The 20,006-nt window shown below is 39.8% G+C and overlaps 1 protein-coding gene across 1 annotated transcript in view; it reads right to left on the bottom strand.

Moving 5' to 3' along the window:
- Nucleotides 1-20,006, bottom strand: part of INTS7 (integrator complex subunit 7) — a 214,713-nt gene that overhangs the window by 61,622 nt on the left and 133,085 nt on the right. Inside the window, exon 17 of the mRNA XM_053712433.1 lies at nucleotides 10,735-10,867. Within this exon, the coding sequence (XP_053568408.1) occupies nucleotides 10,735-10,867 (133 nt within the window). The remainder of the gene's footprint in view (nucleotides 1-10,734; nucleotides 10,868-20,006) is intronic.

Here is a 20,006-nt window from a genome sequence, read left to right as displayed (position 1 = left end):
GTCCAGAATAGACAACAAACAATGCAGATGTTTGACGAAAATCTTTAGTAGCTTGTAAATAAAACTTTAAAGCACGAACCACGTCAAGATTGTGTAAAAGACGTTCCTTCTTAGAAGAAGGATTAGGACACAGTGACGGTACAACAATCTCCTGATTGATATTTTTATTAGATACCACCTTAGGAAGAAACCCAGGTTTGGTACGTAACACTTCCTTATCTGCATGGAAAATGATATAAGGGGAATCACATTGTAAAGCAGATAACTCCGAAACTCTTCGAGCCGAGGAGATAGCTACTAAAAACAGAACTTTCCAAGATAAGAGCTTAATATCTATGGAATGCAAAGGTTCAAACGGAACCCCTTGAAGAACCTTAAGAACTAAATTTAAACTCTGTGGTGGAGCAACAGGTTTAAACACAGGCTTGATTCTAACCAGAGCCTGACAAAATGCCTGAACATCTGGAACCTCAGCCAGACGTTTGTGCAAAAGAATAGACAGAGCAGAAATCTGTCCCTTTAAGGAACTAGCTGACAAACCCTTCTCCAATCCTTCTTGGGAAAAAAGGATAATATCTTAGGAATCCTGACCTTACTCCAAGAGTAACCCTTGGATTCACACCAATGAAGATATTTACACCATATCTTATGATAGATTTTCCTGGTGACAGGCTTTCGTGCCTGTATTAAGGTATCAATGACCGACTCAGAGAAACCACGTTTTGATAAAATCAAGCGTTCAATCTCCAAGCAGTCAGACCCAGAAAAATTAGATTTGGATGGTTGAAAGGACCCTGAAGTAGAAGGTCCTGTCTCAGCGGCAGAGTCCATGGTGGAAAGGATGACATGTTCACCAGATCTGCATACCAAGTCCTGCGTGGCCACGCAGGTGCTATCAAAATCACTGATGCTCTCTCCTGCTTGATCTTGGCAATCAGACGAGGGAGCAGAGGAAATGGTGGAAACACATAAGCTAGGTTGAAGGACCAAGGCGCTGCTAGAGCATCTATCAGTGCTGCCTTGGGATCCCTGGACCTGGACCCGTAACGAGGAAGCTTGGCGTTCTGACGAGACGCCATGAGATCCAGTTCTGGTTTGCCCCAAAGTTGAATCAACTGTGCAAATACCTCCGGATGGAGCTCCCACTCCCCCGGATGAAAAGTCTGTCGACTTAGAAAATCCGCCTCCCAGTTCTCTACTCCTGGGATATGGATAGCTGATAGATGGCAAGAGTGAATCTCTGGCCATAGAATTATCTTTGAAACCTCCAACATTGCTAGGGAACTCCTTGTTCCCCCTTGATGGTTGATGTAAGCTACAGTCGTGATGTTGTCCGACTGAAATCTGATGAACCTGACCGCAGCAAGCTGAGGCCAAGTCTGAAGAGCGTTGAATATCGCTCTTAGTTCCAGAATGTTTATCGGAAGGAGGGCCTCCTCCGGAGTCCATGATCCCTGAGCCTTCAGGGAGTTCCAGACTGCACCCCAGCCCAGAAGGCTGGCATCTGTTGTTACTATTGTCCAATCTGGCCTGCGGAAGGTCATACCCTTGGACAGATGGACCCGAGATAGCCACCAGAGAAGAGAATCCCTGGTCTCTTGATCCAGATTTAGTAGAGGGGACAAATCTGTGTAATCCCCATTCCACTGACTGAGCATGCAGAGTTGCAGCGGTCTGAGATGTAGACGGGCAAACGGCACTATGTCCATTGCCACTACCATTAAGCCGATTACTTCCATACACTGAGCCACCGAAGGGCGAGAAGTAGAATAAAGAACACGGCAGGAATTTAGAAGTTTTGACAACCTGGCCTGTCTAGGAAGGCGAACCTGAGAAACCGATGATGATCTCTGTGTATCGGAATGTGAAGATAAGCATCCTTTAAATCCACGGTAGTCATATACTGACCCTCCTGGATCATAGGACGGATGGTTCGAATAGTCTCCATCTTGAAGGATGGAACTCTGAGAAATTTGTTTAGGATCTTGAGATCTAAGATTGGTCTGAAGGTTCCCTCTTTCTTGGGAACCACAAACAGATTTGAATAGAAGCCTTGCCCCTGTTCCTCCTTTGGAACTGGGTGGATCACTCCCATAACTAGGAGGTCTTGAACACAATGTAAGAATGCCTCTCTCTTTATCTGGTTTGCAGATAATTGTGAGAGATGAAATCTTCCTTTTGGGGAAGAAGCTTTGAATTCCAGAAGGTATCCCTGAGACACAATTTGCAACGCCCAGGGATCCTGGACATCTCTTGCCCAAGCCTGGGCGAAGAGAGAAAGTCTGCCCCCTACTAGATCCGTTACCGGATCGGGGGCTGATCTTTCATGCTGTCTTAGAGGCAGCAGCAGGCTTTTTGGCCTGCTTTCCTTTGTTCCAAACCTGGTTAGGTCTCCAGACCGGCTTGGACTGGGCAAAATTTCCCTCCTGTTTTGTATTAGAGGAAGTTGAAGCTGCACCACTCTTGAAATTTCGAAAGGCATGAAAATTAGGCTGTTTGGTCCTTAATTTGCTGGACCTATCCTGAGGACGGGCATGACCTTTTCCTCCAGTAATATCAGAAATGATCTCCTTCAGCCCAGGCCCGAATAGGGTCTGCCCCTTGAAGGGAATGTTGAGAAGCTTAGACTTTGAAGTAACGTCAGCTGACCAGGATTTAAGCCATAGCGCCCTACGCGCCTGAATAGCAAAACCTGAGTTCTTAGCCGTTAGTTTGGTTAAATGAACAACGGCATCAGAAACAAATGAATTGGCTAGCTTAAGGGCTTTAAGCTTGTCAAGGATATCATCCAATGGGATTTCTACCTGTAGAGCCTCTTCGAGAGACTCAAACCAGAAGGCCACAGCAGCAGTGACGGGGGCAATGCATGCAAGGGGCTGGAGAATAAACCCTTGTTGAATAATTTTTTTTTTTTTTTTTTAAGGAAACTCTCTAATTTTTTGTCCATTGGATCTAGAAAAGCACAACTGTCATCGACAGGGATAGTGGTACGCTTAGCTAGAGTAGAAGCTGCTCCCTCCACCTTAGGGACCGTCTGCCATAAGTCCCGTGTAGCGGCGTCTATAGGAAACATCTTTTTAAAAACAGGAGGGGGAGAGAACGGTACACCTGGTCTATCCCATTCCTTAGTAATTTCAGAAAACCTTTTAGGGATTGGAAAAACATCAGTGTAAGTAGGTACTGCATAGTATTTATCCAATCTACATAATTTCTCTGGGACTACAATAGTGTCACAGTCATCCAGAGCTGCTAAAACCTCCCTGAGCAATACGCGGAGGTGTTCAAGCTTAAATTTAAATGTAGACATATCAGAATCAGAGTGAAGTATCTTCCCTGAATCAGAAAAATCACCCACAGATTGAAGCTCCCCTGCTTCAGCTTCAGTATAATGTGAAGGTGCATCAGACCTAGCTACTAAAGCGTCAGAGAGCTCTGTATTTATTCTAGTCCCAGAGCTGTCTCGCTTTCCTTGCAATCCTGGCAGTTTAGATAATACCTCTGTAAGGGTATGATTCATAACTGCCGCCATGTCTTGCAAGGTATACGCAATGGGCATGCTAGAAGTATTAGGTGTCCCCTGAGCGGGATTTATAGAATCTGACACGTGGGGAGAGTTAGCCGGCATAACGTCCTCCCTGTCAATTTCTTATGGTGATAAATTTTTTAAAGCCAGAATATGGTCTTTATAATTTATAGTGAAATCAGTGCATTTGGTACACATTCTAAGAGGGGGTTCCACAATGGCTTCTAAACATAATGAACAATGAGTTCCCTCTATGTCAGGCATGTTTAAACAGACTAGTAATTAGACCAGCAAGCTTGGAAAACACTTTAATAACTGTGAACAAGCAAAAAATAAAAACGGTACTGTGTCTTTAAGAGAAAAAACAATCATAGAAACTGCTAAAACAGTGAAAAAAGCAGTAAATCTTATGAAATTTTTACAGTGTGTATAATAGGCTAAAAGAGCATTGCACCCACTTGCAAATGGATGATTAACCCCTTAGTTTCAAAAACGGATCAAAAAAACAATATAAACGTTTTTTAAACAGTCACAACAAACTGCCACAGCTCTGCTGTTGCCCTACCTGCCCATACAACGACTTTGGAAGGCACAAAAACCCTTTAGAGAGGTCCTAAATGTTCAGGGGACTCCTTCAGGGAAGCTGGATGTCTCAAGCTGCAAAAACAAAAATAGGCCCCTCCCAACCTGAACTCACAGTGAGAGGGCCTTAAAAAACTATCCCTAGGAAAATCTAGACAGCCATGTGGAAAATCTAGACAGCCATGTGGAAAAAACTAGGCCCCAGAATAAAGTTTTATCACCAATAAGTAAAAAAAACGTTTATACACTTCAAGCAAACGTTAAATTTATTCAGTAATGTGAGTAAATAATAAAAATATTACCCTTTACAGCAAGCATGATACCAGTCGTTATTAAATCACTGTAATCAGGCTTACCTTAAATAAATCCGGTATTGTCAGCATTTTCTAGCATATTCATTTCTCTAGAAAAATGTAAAACTGCACATACCTCAGAGCAGGAGACCCTGCACGCTATTCCCCCAGCTGAAGTTACCCATCTCTTCAGTTATGTGTGAGAACAGCAATGGATCTTAGTTACAACCTGCTAAGATCATCAAAGACCACAGGCAGACTCTTCTTCAACTTTCTGCCTGAGGCTAAAATAGTACAACTCCGGTACCATTTGAAAATAACAAACTTTTGATTGAAGATAAACTACATTAATGCACCACATCTCTCTAGCTACTTCCATTGTCGAGAGCTGCAAGAGAATGACTGGGGGTGGGCAGTTAGGGGAGGAGCTATATAGACAGCTCTGCTGTGGGTGATCCTCTTGCAGCTTCCTGTTGGGAAGGAGAATATCCCACAAGTAATAGATGATCCGTGGACTGGATACACCTTACAAGAGAAAACATAATTTATGGAAGAACTTACCTGCTAAATTCATTTCTTTAATATTGGCAAGAGTCCGTGAGCTAGTGACGTATACAATCCTACCAGGAGGGGCAACGTTTCCTAAACCTCAAAATGCCTATAAATACACCCCTCACCACACCCACAATTCAGTTTAACGAATAGCCAAGTAGTGGGATGATAGAAAAAGGAGTAAAAAGCATCAAAAAAAGGAACTGGAAATAATTGTGCTTCATCCAAAAAAATCATAACCACCATAAAAAGGGTGGGCCTCATGGAATCTTGCCAATATGAAAGAAATGAATTTATCAGGTAAGTTCTTACATAAATTATGTTTTCTTTCATGTAATTGGCAAGAGTCCATGAGCTAGTGACATATGGGATAGTAATACCCAAGATGTGGAAGTCCACAGAAGAGTTACTAGAGAGGGAGGGATAAAAAATAATAACAGACATTTGTCACTGAAAAAATTAAATCCACAACCCAAAAAATAAGTTTTTCTTATAATTGAAAAGAAAAAAACTTAAAACAAAACTTTTCTACCAAAAATTGCTTCCGAAAAGGCAAATACATCTAAACGGTAGAATTTAATAAATGTATGCAAAGAAGACCAAGTTGCTGCTTTGCAAATCTGATCAATTGAAGCTTCATTCTTAAAAGCCCACAAAGTGGAAACTGATCTAGTAGAATGAGCTGTGATTCTCTGAGGCGGGGCCTGACCCAACTCCAAATAAGCCTGGCGAATCAAAAGCTTTAACTAAGATGCCAAGGAAATGGCAGAAGCTTTCGGACCTTTCCTAGAACCAGAAAAGACAACAAATAGACTAGAAGTATTCCTGAAATCTTTAGTAGCTTCAACATAATATTTCAAAGCTCGTACAACATCCAGAGAATGTAAGGATCTCTCCAAAGAATTCTTAGGATTAGGACACAAAGAGGGAACAACAATTTACCTACTAATGTTAGAATTCACAACCTTATGTAGAAATTTAAATGAAGTCCGCAAAACTGCCTTATCAGAAAAGGAGACTCACAAGAAAGAGCAGATAATTCAGAAACTCTTCTAGCAGAAGAGATGGCCAAAAGGAACAACACTTTCCAAGAAAGTAGTTTAATGTCCAAAGAATGCATAGGCTCAAAAGGAGGAGCCTATAAAGCCTTGAAAACCAAATTAAGACTCCAAGGAGGAGAGATTGATTTAATGACAGGCTTGATATGGACCAAAGCCTGTACAAAACAGTGAATATCAGAAGTTTAGCATTCTTTCTGTGAAATAAAACAGAAAGAGCAGAGATTTGTCCCTTCAAGGAACTTGCAGACAAACCTTTATCCAAACCATCCTGAAGAAACTGTAAAACTCTAGGAATTCTAAAAGAATGCCAGGACAATTTCTGAGAAGAACACCATGAAATATAAGTCTTCCAAACTCGATAATAAATCTTCCTAGAGACAGATTTATGAGCCTGTAACATAGTATCAATCACTAAGTCAGAGAAACCTCTATAACTAAGCACTAAGCGTTCAATTTCCATACCTTCAAATTTAATGATTTGAGATCCTGATGGAAAAACGGCCCTTGAGACAGAAGGTCTGGTCTTAAAGGAAGTGGCCAAGGTTGGCAACTGGACATCCAGACAAGATCTGCATACCAGAACCTGTGAGGCCATGCTGGTGCTACCAGAAACACAAACAATTGTTCCATGATGAACTTGGAGATCACTATTGGAAGAAGAACTAGAGGCGGGAAGAAATAAGCAGGTTGGTAAAACCAAGGAACTGCTAACGCATCCACCGACTCCGCCTGAGGATCCCTGGGCCTGGACAGGTACCTAGGAAGTTTCTGGTTTAGAGGCGAAGACATCAGATCTATTTCTGGAAGACCCCACATGTGAACAATCTGAAAAAACACATCTGGATGGAGCGACCACTCCCCCGGATGTAAAGTCTGACGGCTGAGATAATCCGCTTCCCAAATCTCTACACCTGGGATATGTACCGCAGAAATTAGACAAGAGCTGGATTCTGACCAAAAAAGTGTCCGAGATACTTCTTTCATAGCTAGGGGACTGTGAGTCCCACCCTGATGATTGACATATGCCATAGTTGTGCTATATTGTCTGTCTGAAAACAAATGAACGGTTCTCTCTTCAACAGAGGCCAAACCTGAAGAGCCCTGAAAACAGCATGGAGTTCTAAAATATTGATTGGTAACCTCGCCTCTTGAGATTTCCAAACCCCTTGTGCTGTCAGAGATCCCCAGACAGCTCCCCAACCTGAAAGACTTGCATCTGTTGTGATCACAGTCCAGGTTGGACGAACAAAAGAGGCCCCTTGAACTATACAATGGTGATCTAACCACCAAGTCAGAGAGAGTCGAACATTGGGATTTAAGGATATTAATTGTGATATCTTTGTATAATCCCTGCACCATTGATTCAGCATACAAAGCTGGAGAGGTCTCATATGAAAACGAGCAAAGGGGATCGCGTCCGATGCTGCAGTCATGAGACCTAAAATATCCATGCACATAGCTACTGAAGGGAATGATTGAGACTGAAGGTTCCGACAAGCTGAAACCAATTTTATTTGTCTCTTGTCTGTTAGAGACAGAGTCATGGACACTGAATCTATCTGGAAACCTAAAAAGGTGACCCTTGTCTGAGGAGGAATCAAGGAATTCTTTGGTAAATTGATCCTCCAACCATGTCTTTGAAGAAACAACACTAGTTGATTTGTGTGAGATTCTGCAGAATGTAAAGACTGAGCTAGTACCAAGATATCGTCCAAATAAGGAAACACCTCAATACCCTGTTCTCTGATTACAGAGAGTAGGGCACCGAGAACCTTTGAAAAAATCCTTGGAGCTGTCGCTAGGCCAAATGGAAGAGCGACAAATTGGTAATGCTTGTCTAGAAAATAGAATCTCAGAAACCGATAGTGGTCTGGATGAATCGGAATATGAAGATATGCATCCTGTAAGTCTATCGTGGACATATAATGGCCTTGCTGAACAAAAGGCAGAATAGTCCTTATAGTCACCATCTTGAAAGTTGTCACTCTTACAAAACGATTCCAAATTTTCAGATCCAGAACTGACCTGAATAAATTGTCTTTCTTTGGGACAATGAACAGATTTGAATAAAAACCCCTGTTCCTGAAATGGAACTGGTATGATTATCCCTGAAAGCTCCAGATCTGAAACACACTTCTGAAAAGCTTGAACCTTCACTAGATTTGCTGGGACGTGAGAGAGAAAAAAAAATCTTCTCAAAGGAGGTCTTACTCTGAATCCTATTCGATACCCTTGAGAGACAATACTCTGAATCCATTGATTTTGGACAGAATCTGCCCAAATGGCTTGGAATTTTTTTAATCTGCCCCCACCAGCTGAGCTGGAATAAGGGCCGCACCTTCATGCAGACTTGGGGGCTAGCTTTGGTTTCTTAAACAGCTTGGATTTATTCCAACTTGAAGAAGGTTTTCAATTGGAACCAGATTCTTTGGGGGAAGGATTGACTTTCTGTTCCTTATTCTGTCGAAAAGAATGAAAACGATTAGAAGCTTTAGATTTACCCTTAGATCTCTTATCCTGAGGTAAAAAAAACTCCCTTCCCCCCAGTGACAGTCGAAATAATCAAATCCAACTGAGAACCAAACAAATTGTTACCTTGGAAAAAAAGAGATAGTAATCTAGACTTAGATACCATGTCAGCATTCCAATATTTGAGCCACAAAGCTCTTCTAGCTAAAATAGCTAAAGATATAGATTTAACATCAATTTTGATGATACCAAAAATGGCATCACAGATAAAATGATTAGCATGTTGAAGCAAGCGAACAATGCTAGACACATCAGGGTCTGTTTACTGTTGCGTTAAGCTTTCCAACCAAAAAGTTGATACAGCTGCAACATTAGCCATAGAAATGGCAGGCCTGAGAAGATAGCCAGAATATAAATAAGCTTTCCTTAGATAAGATTCAAGTTTATCTAAAGGGTCTTTAAAGGAAGTACCATCTTCCATAGGGATAGTAGTACGTTTGGCAAGAGTAGAAATAGCCCCATCAATTTTGGGGATTTTTTCCCAAAACTCCAATCTAACTGCTGGCCAAGGATACAATTTTTTAAACCTTGAGGAAGGAATAAAAGAAGTACCAGGCCTATTCCATTCCTTTGAAATCATATTAGAGAAGGAACTGGAAAAACAGAATTTAAACATTTACTAGTTTTAGTATCAAAAGGACTAGTTTCCTCAATATCCTAAGTAATCAACACCTCTTTTAACAAAGAACGAATATACTCCATCTTAAAGAGATAAGAAGATTTGTCAGTGTCAATATCTGAGGTAGACCTTTTACGTTTATTAGAGCAGACAAAGCCCTCTGAATCGCATCAGCAATAAAATCTTTTATATTCACAGGGATATCATGTACATTAGATGTTGAAGGAACAACAGGCGTTGTACTAGTACTGATGGATACATTCTCTGCATGTAAAGGCTTATCATGACAACTATTACATACCACAGCTTGAGATATAATCTCCACTAACTTACAACAGATACACTTATCTTTGGTAGAACTGTTATCAGGCAACAGCAATCCAACAGTGGTTTCTGAGACAGAATCAGATCTTGCAAATGTAAGAGAAAAAAACAACATATAAAGCAAAATTATTAATTTCCTTATATGGCAGTTTCAGGAAAGGGAAAAAAAATGCAAACAGCATAGCCCTCTGAGCATAGAAAAAAGGCAAGGGGCAGAAATGAAGTGGGGTTAAAATAAATAAATTATTTGGCACAAAGTATGACGCACAACGCAAAATGAAATTTTTTGGCACTTACAACATCCGGAAATGACGCAACCTTGTACAAGGAAACCTGGCGTCATCTAAGTGATGACGAATTTGCGTCACCGAACGTACCTTCACACCCAAAAAATTCTTGCGCCAAGAATGACGCAATAAATATCAGTATTTTGCGGCCTCGCAAACCTAATTTTGCCCACAAAAATTAATGAAAACAGTCAATTTTGAAGAAAAGACTATACCCCAGGTAAGAAAAAATAACTTCCTAAATATGTTTTTCCCAATTTTGAAAATGATAGTCTGCAAAAGGAAATATACATAAACCTGACTCATGGCAAATATAAGTACAATACATATATTTAGAACTTTACATTAATACATAAAGTGCCAAACCATAGCTGAGAGTGTCTTAAGTAATGAAAACATACTTACTGAAAGACACCCATCCACATATAGCAGATAGCCAAACCAGTACTGAAACGGTTATCAGTAGAGGTAATGAAATATGAGAGTATATCATCGATCTGAAAAAGGAGGTAGGAGATGAATCTCTACGACCAATAAAAGAGAACCTATGAAAAGATTTCCCGCAAGGAAAACCATAGAATTCAATAGGCAATACTCCCTTCACATCCCTCTGACATTCACTGTACCCTGAGAGGAATCAGGCTTCAAAAATGCTGAGAAGCGCATATCAAAGAAGAAAATCAAGCACAAACTTACTTCACCACCTCCATAGGAGGCAAAGTTTGTAAAACTGAATTGTGGGTATGGAGAGGGGTGTATTTATAAGCATTTTGAGGTTTGGGAAACTTTGCCCCTCATGGTAGGATTGTATATCCCATACGTCACTAGCTCATGGACTCTTGCCAATTACATGAAAGAAATTGCAGCTCTATCTGAATCATGAAATGAAAAACGATCTGGGTTGTGTGTCCCCCTAAAAGCAGCACAGATCCCTCAGTAACTGTCAAATTGTGTGGTTACTTACCAAGTAAGACACTGGAGGGTATTTCCTACCAAGGACTTCCACCTCCTCCAGGACACTGTTAAAGACCGACATCATCCTGCGTTCATATTCACTGTCAGCTTGTACAGACCCATTGAGGCTGCATTCCTGGAAACTGTAAAACAAAAACATTGCATTTTACTGTTAGATTAAGTGTGACATTAATCTAGAAAAATATATTATGAACTTTAAAAAGCAGCAAATAAACCTAAAATCTTAAAGATGAGAGTCACGAGCCATCACATGTGGGATTAAAGTCCATTCCTACAGGAGGAGGCAAAACACCCCACATAACAGAGCTTTAAGGAATCATGGGAAAGTTGGAGTGATTAGTCATATATATATGGCCAAGAGAAATGAAAAAAATAAGAAAGTAGGAAAGGAAAAGCAGGGTAAAAGAAGTTCAAACTGGTACTGCACCAATTGTTATGGGAAAACATCATGAAAGAAATAAGTATAAATATAGTTTTTTTCATAAGACGGCGAGAGTCCATAAGCCATCACATGTTGGACCATATACCCAAGCTGTGAAGTCCAAAAGACCACCATGAAATAGGGTGGAAAAAACAGTTAAAGCAATAGTAAACCCAAATATTTTCTTTCATGATTCAGATATCATTTTTTCTTCGTTCTCTTGGTATCTTTATTTGAAAAAGCAGGAATGAAAGCTTTGGAGCCAGCCTACATTTCGCCATCCAATCAGCAAGCGCAACACAGGTTCTCAGCCTAAAATGGGCCAGCTCCAAAGCTTTTATTTCTGCTTTTTCAAATAAAGATAGCAAGAGAACGAAGAAAAAACATAATTTATGTAAGAACTTACCTGATAAATTCATTTCTTTCATATTAGCAAGAGTCCATGAGCTAGTGACGTATGGGATATACATTCCTACCAGGAGGGGCAAAGTTTCCCAAACCTCAAAATGCCTATAAATACACCCCTCACCACACCCACAAATCAGTTTAACGAATAGCCAAGAAGTGGGGTGATAAGAAAAAAGTGCGAAAGCATAAAAAATAAGGAATTGGAATAATTGTGCTTTATACAAAAAAATCATAACCACCACAAAAAAAGGGTGGGCCTCATGGACTCTTGCTAATATGAAAGAAATGAATTTATCAGGTAAGTTCTTACATAAATTATGTTTTCTTTCATGTAATTAGCAAGAGTCCATGAGCTAGTGACGTATGGGATAATAAATACCCAAGATGTGGAACTTCCACGCAAGAGTCACTAGAGAGGGAGGGATAAAATAAAGACAGCCAATTCCACTGAAAAAATAATCCACAACCCAAAATAAAGTTTTAATCTTATAATGAAAAAAAATGAAATTATAAGCAGAAGAATCAAACTGAAACCGCTGCCTGAAGTACTTTTCTACCAAAAACTGCTTCAGAAGAAGAAAACACATCAAAATGGTAGAATTTAGTAAAAGTATGCAAAGAAGACCAAGTGGCTGCTTTGCAAATCTGATCAACCGAAGCTTCATTCCTAAACGCCCAGGAAGTAGAAACTGACCTAGTAGAATGAGCTGAAATCCTTTGAGGCGGAGTTTTACCCGACTCGACATAAGCATGATGAATCAAAGATTTTAACCAAGATGCCAAAGAAATGGAAGAGGCCTTCTGACCTTTCCTGGAACCGGAAAAGATAACAAATAGACTAGAAGTCTTTCGGAAACCTTTAGTAGCTTCAACATAATATTTCAAAGCTCTAACTACATCCAAAGAATGCAACAATCTTTCCTTAGAATTCTTAGGATTAGGACATAATGAAGGAACCACAATTTCTCTACTAATGTTGTTAGAGTTCACAACTTTAGGTAAAAATTTAAATGAAGTTCGCAACACCGCCTTATCCTGATGAAAAATCAGAAAAGGAGATTCACAAGAAAGAGCAGATAACTCTGAAACTCTTCTAGCAGAAGAGATGGCCAAAAGGAACAGTACTTTCCAAGAAAGTAATTTAATGTCCAGAGAATGCATAGGTTCAAACGGAGGAGCTTGTAAAGCCCCCAGAACCAAATTCAAACTCCAAGGAGGAGAGATTGACTTAATGACAGGTTTGATACGAACCAAAGCCTGAACAAAACAATGAATATCAGGAAGATTAGCAATCTTTCTGTGAAACAACACAGAAAGAGCAGAAATTTGTCCTTTCAAAGAACTTGCCGACAAACTTTTATCCAGACCATCCTGAAGAAATTGTAAAATTCTAGGAATTCTAAAAGAATGCCAAGAAAAATGATGAGAAGAGCACCAAGAGATGTAAGTCTTCCAGACTCGATAATATATCTTCCTAGATACAGTTTTACGAGCTTGTAACATAGTATTAATTACATAGTCAGAGAAACCTCTATGACTGAGAATCAAGCGTTCAATCTCCATACCTTCAAATTTAAGGATTTGAGATCCTGATGGAAAAAAGGACCTTGCGATAGAAGGTCTGGTCTTAACGGAAGAGTCCATGGTTGACAAGTAGCCATCTGAACAAGATCCGCATACCAAAACCTGTGAGGCCATGCTGGAGCTACCAGCAGAACAAATGAACGCTCCTTTAGAATCTTGGAAATCACTCTTGGAAGAAGAACTAGAGGCGGAAAGATATAGGCAGGATGATACTTCCAAGGAAGAGACAATGCATCCACTGCTTCCGCCTGAGGATCCCTGGATCTGGACAGATACCTGGGAAGCTTCTTGTTTAGATGAGAAGCCATCAGATCTATTTCTGGAAGTCCCCAGAATTGAACAATCTGAAGAAATACTTCTGGGTGAAGAGACCATTCGCCCGGATGTAATGTTTGGCGACTGAGATAATCCGCTTCCCAATTGTCTATACCTGGGATGTGAACCGCAGAAATTAGACAGGAGCTGGATTCCGCCCATACAAGTATTCGAGATACTTCTTTCATTGCCAGAGGACTGTGAGTCCCTCCTTGATGATTGACATATGCCACGGTTGTGACATTGTCCGTCTGAAAACAAATGAACGACTCTCTCTTTAGAAGAGGCCACGACTGAAGAGCTCTGAAAATCGCACGGAGTTCCAAAATGTTGATTGGTAATCTCGCCTCCTGAGATTCCCAAACCCCCTGTGCTGTCAGAGACCCCCATACAGCTCCCCAACCTGTCAGACTTGCATCTGTTGAGATCACAGTCCAGGTTGGAGGAAAAAAAGAAGCCCCCTGAACTAAACGATGGTGGTCTGTCCACCACGTCAGAGAGTGTCGTACATTCGGTTTTAAAGATATTAATTGAGATATCTTTGTATAATCCCTGCACCACTGGTTCAGCATACAGAGCTGAAGAGGTCGCATGTGAAAACGAGCAAAGGGGATCGCGTCCGATGCAGCAGTCATAAGACCTAGAATTTCAATGCATAAGGCTACCGAAGGGAATGATTGAGACTGAAGGTTTCGACAAGCTGAAACCAATTTCAGACGTCTCTTGTCCGTCAGAGACAGAGTCATGGACACTGAATCTATCTGGAAACCTAAAAAGGTTACCCTTGTCTGAGGAATCAACGAACTCTTTGGTAAATTGATCCTCCAACCATGTTCTTGAAGAAACAACACAAGTCGATTCGTATGAGATTCTGCTAAATGTGAAGTCTGAGCAAGTACCAAGATATCGTCCAAATAAGGAAATACCACAATACCCTGTTCTCTTATTACAGATAGTAGGGCACCGAGAACCTTTGAAAAAATCCTTGGAGCTGTTGCTAGGCCAAACGGCAGAGCCACAAACTGGTAATGCTTGTCTAGAAAAGAGAATCTCAGAAACTGAAAGTGATCTGGATGAATCGGAATATGCAGATATGCATCCTGTAAATCTATTGTGGACATATAATGCCCTTGCTGAACAAAAGGCAGAATAGTCCTTATAGTTACCATTTTGAATGTAGGTATTCTTACATAACGATTCAATATCTTTAAATCCAGTACTGGTCTGAAGGAATTCTCCTTCTTTGGTACAATGAATAGATTTGAATAGAACCCCAGACCTTGTTCCAGAACTGGAACAGGCACAATTACTCCAGCCAACTCTAGATCTGAAACACATTTCAGAAACGCTTGAGCCTTCACTGGATTTATTGGAACGCAAGAAAGAAAAAATCTTCTTGCAGGAGGCCTTATCTTGAAACCTATTCTGTACCCTTGAGAAACAATGTTCTGAATCCAAAGACTGTGAATCGAATTGATCCAAATTTCTTTGAAAAATCGTAATCTGCCCCCTACCAGCTGCGCTGGAATGAGGGCCGCACCTTCATGTGGACTTGGAAGCTGACTTTGGCTTTCTAAAAGGCTTGGATTTATTCCAGACTGGAGATGGTTTCCAAACTGATACCGTTCCTGTAGGGGAAGGATCAGGCTTTTGTTCCTTACTGTGACGAAAGGAACGAAAACGATTAGCAGCCCTATATTTACCTTTGGATTTTTTATCCTGTGGTAAAAAAGTTCCTTTCCCCCCAGTAACAGTTGAAATAATAGAATCCAACTGTGAACCAAACAATTTATTACCTTGGAAAGAAAGGGAAAGCAAAGTTGACTTAGAAGACATATCAGCATTCCAAGTTTTAAGCCATAAAGCTCTTCTAGCTAAAATAGCTAAAGACATATACCTGACATCAACCCTAATGATGTCAAAGATGGCATCACAAATAAAGTTATTAGCATGTTGAAGAAGATTAACAATGCTATGAGTATTATGATCTGTTACTTGTTGTGCTAAAGCCTCCAACCAGAAAGTTGAAGCTGCAGCAACATCCGCCAAAGATATAGAAGGCCTAAAAAGATTACCTGAACATAAATAAGCTTTTCTTAGAAAGGATTCAATTTTCCTATCTAAAGGATCCTTAAAGGAAGTACTATCTGCCGTAGGAATAGTAGTACGTTTAGCAAGAGTAGAGATAGCCCCATCAACCTTAGGGATTTTGTCCCAAAAACTCTAATCTATCAGATGGCACAGGATATAATTTCTTAAACCGTTTAGAAGGAGTAAATGAATTACCCAGATTATTCCATTCCCTGGAAATTACTTCAGAAATAGCATCAGGGACGGGAAAAACCTCCGGAATAACTACAGGAGGTTTAAAACCGTATTTAAACGTTTAGATTTAGTATCATGAGGACCAGATTCCTCTATTTCTAATGCAATTAAGACTTCTTTAAGAACGAATAAATTCCATTTTAAATAAATATGAAGATTTATCAGTGTCAATCTCTGAAACAGAATCCTCTGAACCAGACAAATCATCATCAGAAACAGAATCAGAATGATGATGTTCATTTAAAAATTCATCTGGAAAGTGAGAAGTTTTAAAAGACCTTTTACGTTTACTGGAAGGGGGAATAACAGACATAGCCTTCCTAATAGATTTAGAAACAAAATCTCTTATATTAACAGGAACACCCTGAGTATTAGATGTTGACTGAACAGCAACAGGTAATGGGACATTACTAAAGGAAATATTATCTGCATTAGCAAGTTTATCATGACATTCATCACAAACAACAGCCGGGGGGACAGTTACCACAAGTTTACAGCAAATACACTTAACTTTGGTAGATCCAGCATCAGGCAGCGATTTTCCAGAAGTAGCTTCTGATTCAGGGTCAATCTGAGACATCTTGCAATATGTAATAGAAAAAACAACATATAAAGCAAAATTTATCAAATTCCTTAAATGACAGTTTCAGGAATGGGAAAAAAAATGCCAATGAACAAGCTTCTAGACAAATAATGTGGAGACAAAAAATTACACTCATATTTTTTAGCGCCAAAAAAGACGCCCACATTATTTGGCACCTAAATGCTTTGGCGCCAAAAATGACGCCACATCCGGTGACGCCGACTTTTTTGGCGCGAAAAACGTCAAAAACATGACGCAACTTCCGGCGACAAGTATGACGCCGGAAATGACAAAGAAAATTTTTGCGCCAAAAAAGTCTGCGCCAAGAATGACGCAATAAAATGAAGCATTTTCAGCCCCCGCGAGCCTAACAGCCCACAGGGAAAAAAGTCAATTTTTAAGGTAAGAAAAAATGTTTTAATTCATATGCATTATCCCAATAATGAAACTGACTGTCTGAAATAAGGTATATTGAACATCCTGAATCAAGGCAAATAAATGTTTAAACACATATATTTAGAACTTTATATAAAAGTGCCCAACTATAGCTTAGAGTGTCACAAAAAATAAGGCTTACTTACCCCAGGACACTCATCTACATGTAGTAGAAAGCCAAACCAGTACTGAAATGAGAATCAGTAGAGGTAATGGTATATAAGAGTATATCGTCGATCTGAAAAGGGAGGTAAGAGATGAATCTCTACGACCGATAACAGAGAACCTATGAAATAGATCCAGTAGAAGGAGACCATTGAATTCAAATAGGCAATACTCTCTTCACATCCCTCTGACATTCACTGCACTCTGAGAGGAAAACCGGGCTCCAGCCTGCTGCGAAGCGCATATTAACGTAGAATCTAGCACAAACTTACTTCACCACCTCCATGGGAGGCAAAGTTTGTAAAACTGATTTGTGGGTGTGGTGAGGGGTGTATTTATAGGCATTTTGAGGTTTGGGAAACTTTGCCCCTCCTGGTAGGAATGTATATCCCATACGTCACTAGCTCATGGACTCTTGCTAATTACATGAAAGAAATTGATAATAGGAGTAAATTAGAAAGTTTTCTTAAAATTGAATGCTCTATCTGAATCATGAAAGAAAATATTTGGGTTCACTATCCCTTTAAGGCAGGGAGAAGTAAGAACTTTCCTACCAAAAGCAGCTTTAAAAGAGGCAAACGTGTCAAAATGGTAGAATTTGGTAAAGGTATGGAAAGATGACCAAGTAGCTGCCTTGAAAATCTATTTAATGGAATCTTCATTTCTAAAAGCCCAAGAGTTTGCAACTCCTCTGGTAGAATGAGCAGTAATTTTTTCAGGGGAAGACTTCCCCGCTACTATTAATGCTACACAAATCAAAGCTTTAAAGGGACACTGTACCCAAATTTTTTCTTTCATGATTCAGATAGAGCATGACATTTTAAGCAACTTTCTAATTTACTCCTATTATCAAATTTTCTTTATTCTCTTGGTATCTTAATTTTAAATGCAAAAATGTAAGTTTAGATGCCGGCCCATTTTTGGTGAACAACCTGGGTTGTCCTTGCTGATTGGTGGATAAATTCATCCACCAATAAAAAAGTGCTGTCCAGAGTCCTGAACCCCAAAAAAAAGCTTGATGCCTTCTTTTTCAAATAAAGATAGCAAGAAAACGAAGAAAAATTTATAATAGGAGTAAATTAGAAAGTTGCTTAAAATTGCATGCTCTATCTGAGTTACAAAAGAAAAAAATTGGGTTCAGTGTCCCTTTAAGCCAAGCTGCCAAGGTGATTGCAGTAGCTCTCTTTCCCTTGCTGGGACTTGAGAAATGGATAAACAAGGAAGAATAATTTCTGAATTCTGTAGTGGCTTGACAATAAAAATTTGAATAATAAAGTAATATTTCTTTCATGATTGATGTTTTCAGAATAAACAACCATAGAAAGGAAAGAGTAGCTTGTTCTTGAAAACTGCTTTATCCTGATGTAAAACCAGATAAGGAGGATCACAAGACTTTATTTATCAGAGGGAAAATGGAACATGTTTTTGAATTTGGTGGAGGTGACAAAAGGGAATGCCTGGTTTGTTTTATTCCTTGCTAATCAGTTCAGAAATAGCATCAGGAACTGGGAAGGTAGATGGCTTCTTTGCGGCTGCCTTAAAGAACTTAATTTATTTTTTTTAACCCAATTTTTTTTTTTGTGATTCAGTTAGGGCATGCAATTTTAAGCAACTTTCTAATTTACTCCTATTATCAATTTTTCTTTGTTCTCTTGCTATCTTTATTTGAAAAAGAAGGCATCAAAGCCCTTTTTTTAGTTCAGAACTCTGGATAGCACTTTTTTATTGGTGGATTAATTTATCTACCAATCAGCAAGGACAACCAAGGTTGTTCACAAAAAATGGGCCGGCATCTAAACTTACATTCTTGCATTTCAAATAAAGATACCAAGAGAATGAAGAAAATTTGATAATAGGAGTAAATTAGAAAGTTGCTTAAAATTGCATGCTCTATCTGAATCGCAAAAGAAGAAAAAAATGGGTTCAGTGTCCCTTTAAAAACAGAATTTATGTTTACCTGATAAATTTCTTTCTCCAACGGTGTGTCCGGTCCACGGCGTCATCCTTACTTGTGGGATATTCTCTTCCCCAACAGGAAATGGCAAAGAGCCCAGCAAAGCTGGTCACATGATCCCTCCTAGGCCCCGCCTACCCCAGTCATTCGACCGACGTTAAGGAGGAATAATAGCATAGGAGAAACCATATGGTACCGTGGTGACTGTAGTTAAAGAAAATAAATTATCAGACCTGATTAAAAAACCAGGGCGGGCCGTGGACCGGACACACCGTTGGAGAAAGAAATTTATCAGGTAAACATAAATTCTGTTTTCTCCAACATAGGTGTGTCCGGTCCACGGCGTCATCCTTACTTGTGGGAACCAATACCAAAGCTTTAGGACACGGATGAAGGGAGGGAGCAAATCAGGTCACCTAAATGGAAGGCACCACGGCTTGCAAAACCTTTCTCCCAAAAATAGCCTCAGAAGAAGCAAAAGTATCAAACTTGTAAAATTTGGTAAAAGTGTGCAGTGAAGACCAAGTCGCTGCCCTACATATCTGATCAACAGAAGCCTCGTTCTTGAAGGCCCATGTGGAAGCCACAGCCCTAGTGGAATGAGCCGTGATTCTTTCGGGAGGCTGCCGTCCGGCAGTCTCGTAAGCCAATCTGATGATGCTTTTAATCCAAAAAGAGAGAGAGGTAGAAGTTGCTTTTTGACCTCTCCTTTTACCTGAATAAACAACAAACAGGGAAGATGTTTGTCTAAAATCCTTTGTAGCATCTAAATAGAATTTTAGAGCGCGAACAACATCCAAATTGTGCAACAAGCGTTCCTTCTTTGAAACTGGTTTCGGACACAGAGAAGGTACGATAATCTCCTGGTTAATGTTTTTGTTAGAAACAACTTTTGGAAGAAAACCAGGTTTAGTACGTAAAACCACCTTATCTGCATGGAACACCAGATAAGGATGAGAACACTGCAGAGCAGATAATTCTGAAACTCTTCTAGCAGAAGAAATTGCAACTAAAAACAAAACTTTCCAAGATAATAACTTAATATCAACGGAATGTAAGGGTTCAAACGGA

The sequence above is a fragment of the Bombina bombina genome, chromosome 4, assembly GCF_027579735.1.
Source record: "Bombina bombina isolate aBomBom1 chromosome 4, aBomBom1.pri, whole genome shotgun sequence".
Classification (NCBI taxonomy): Eukaryota; Metazoa; Chordata; class Amphibia; order Anura; family Bombinatoridae; genus Bombina; species Bombina bombina.
Note: the sequence above shows the minus strand (reverse complement) of the source record. Positions and strands in the feature narration are given on the sequence as shown.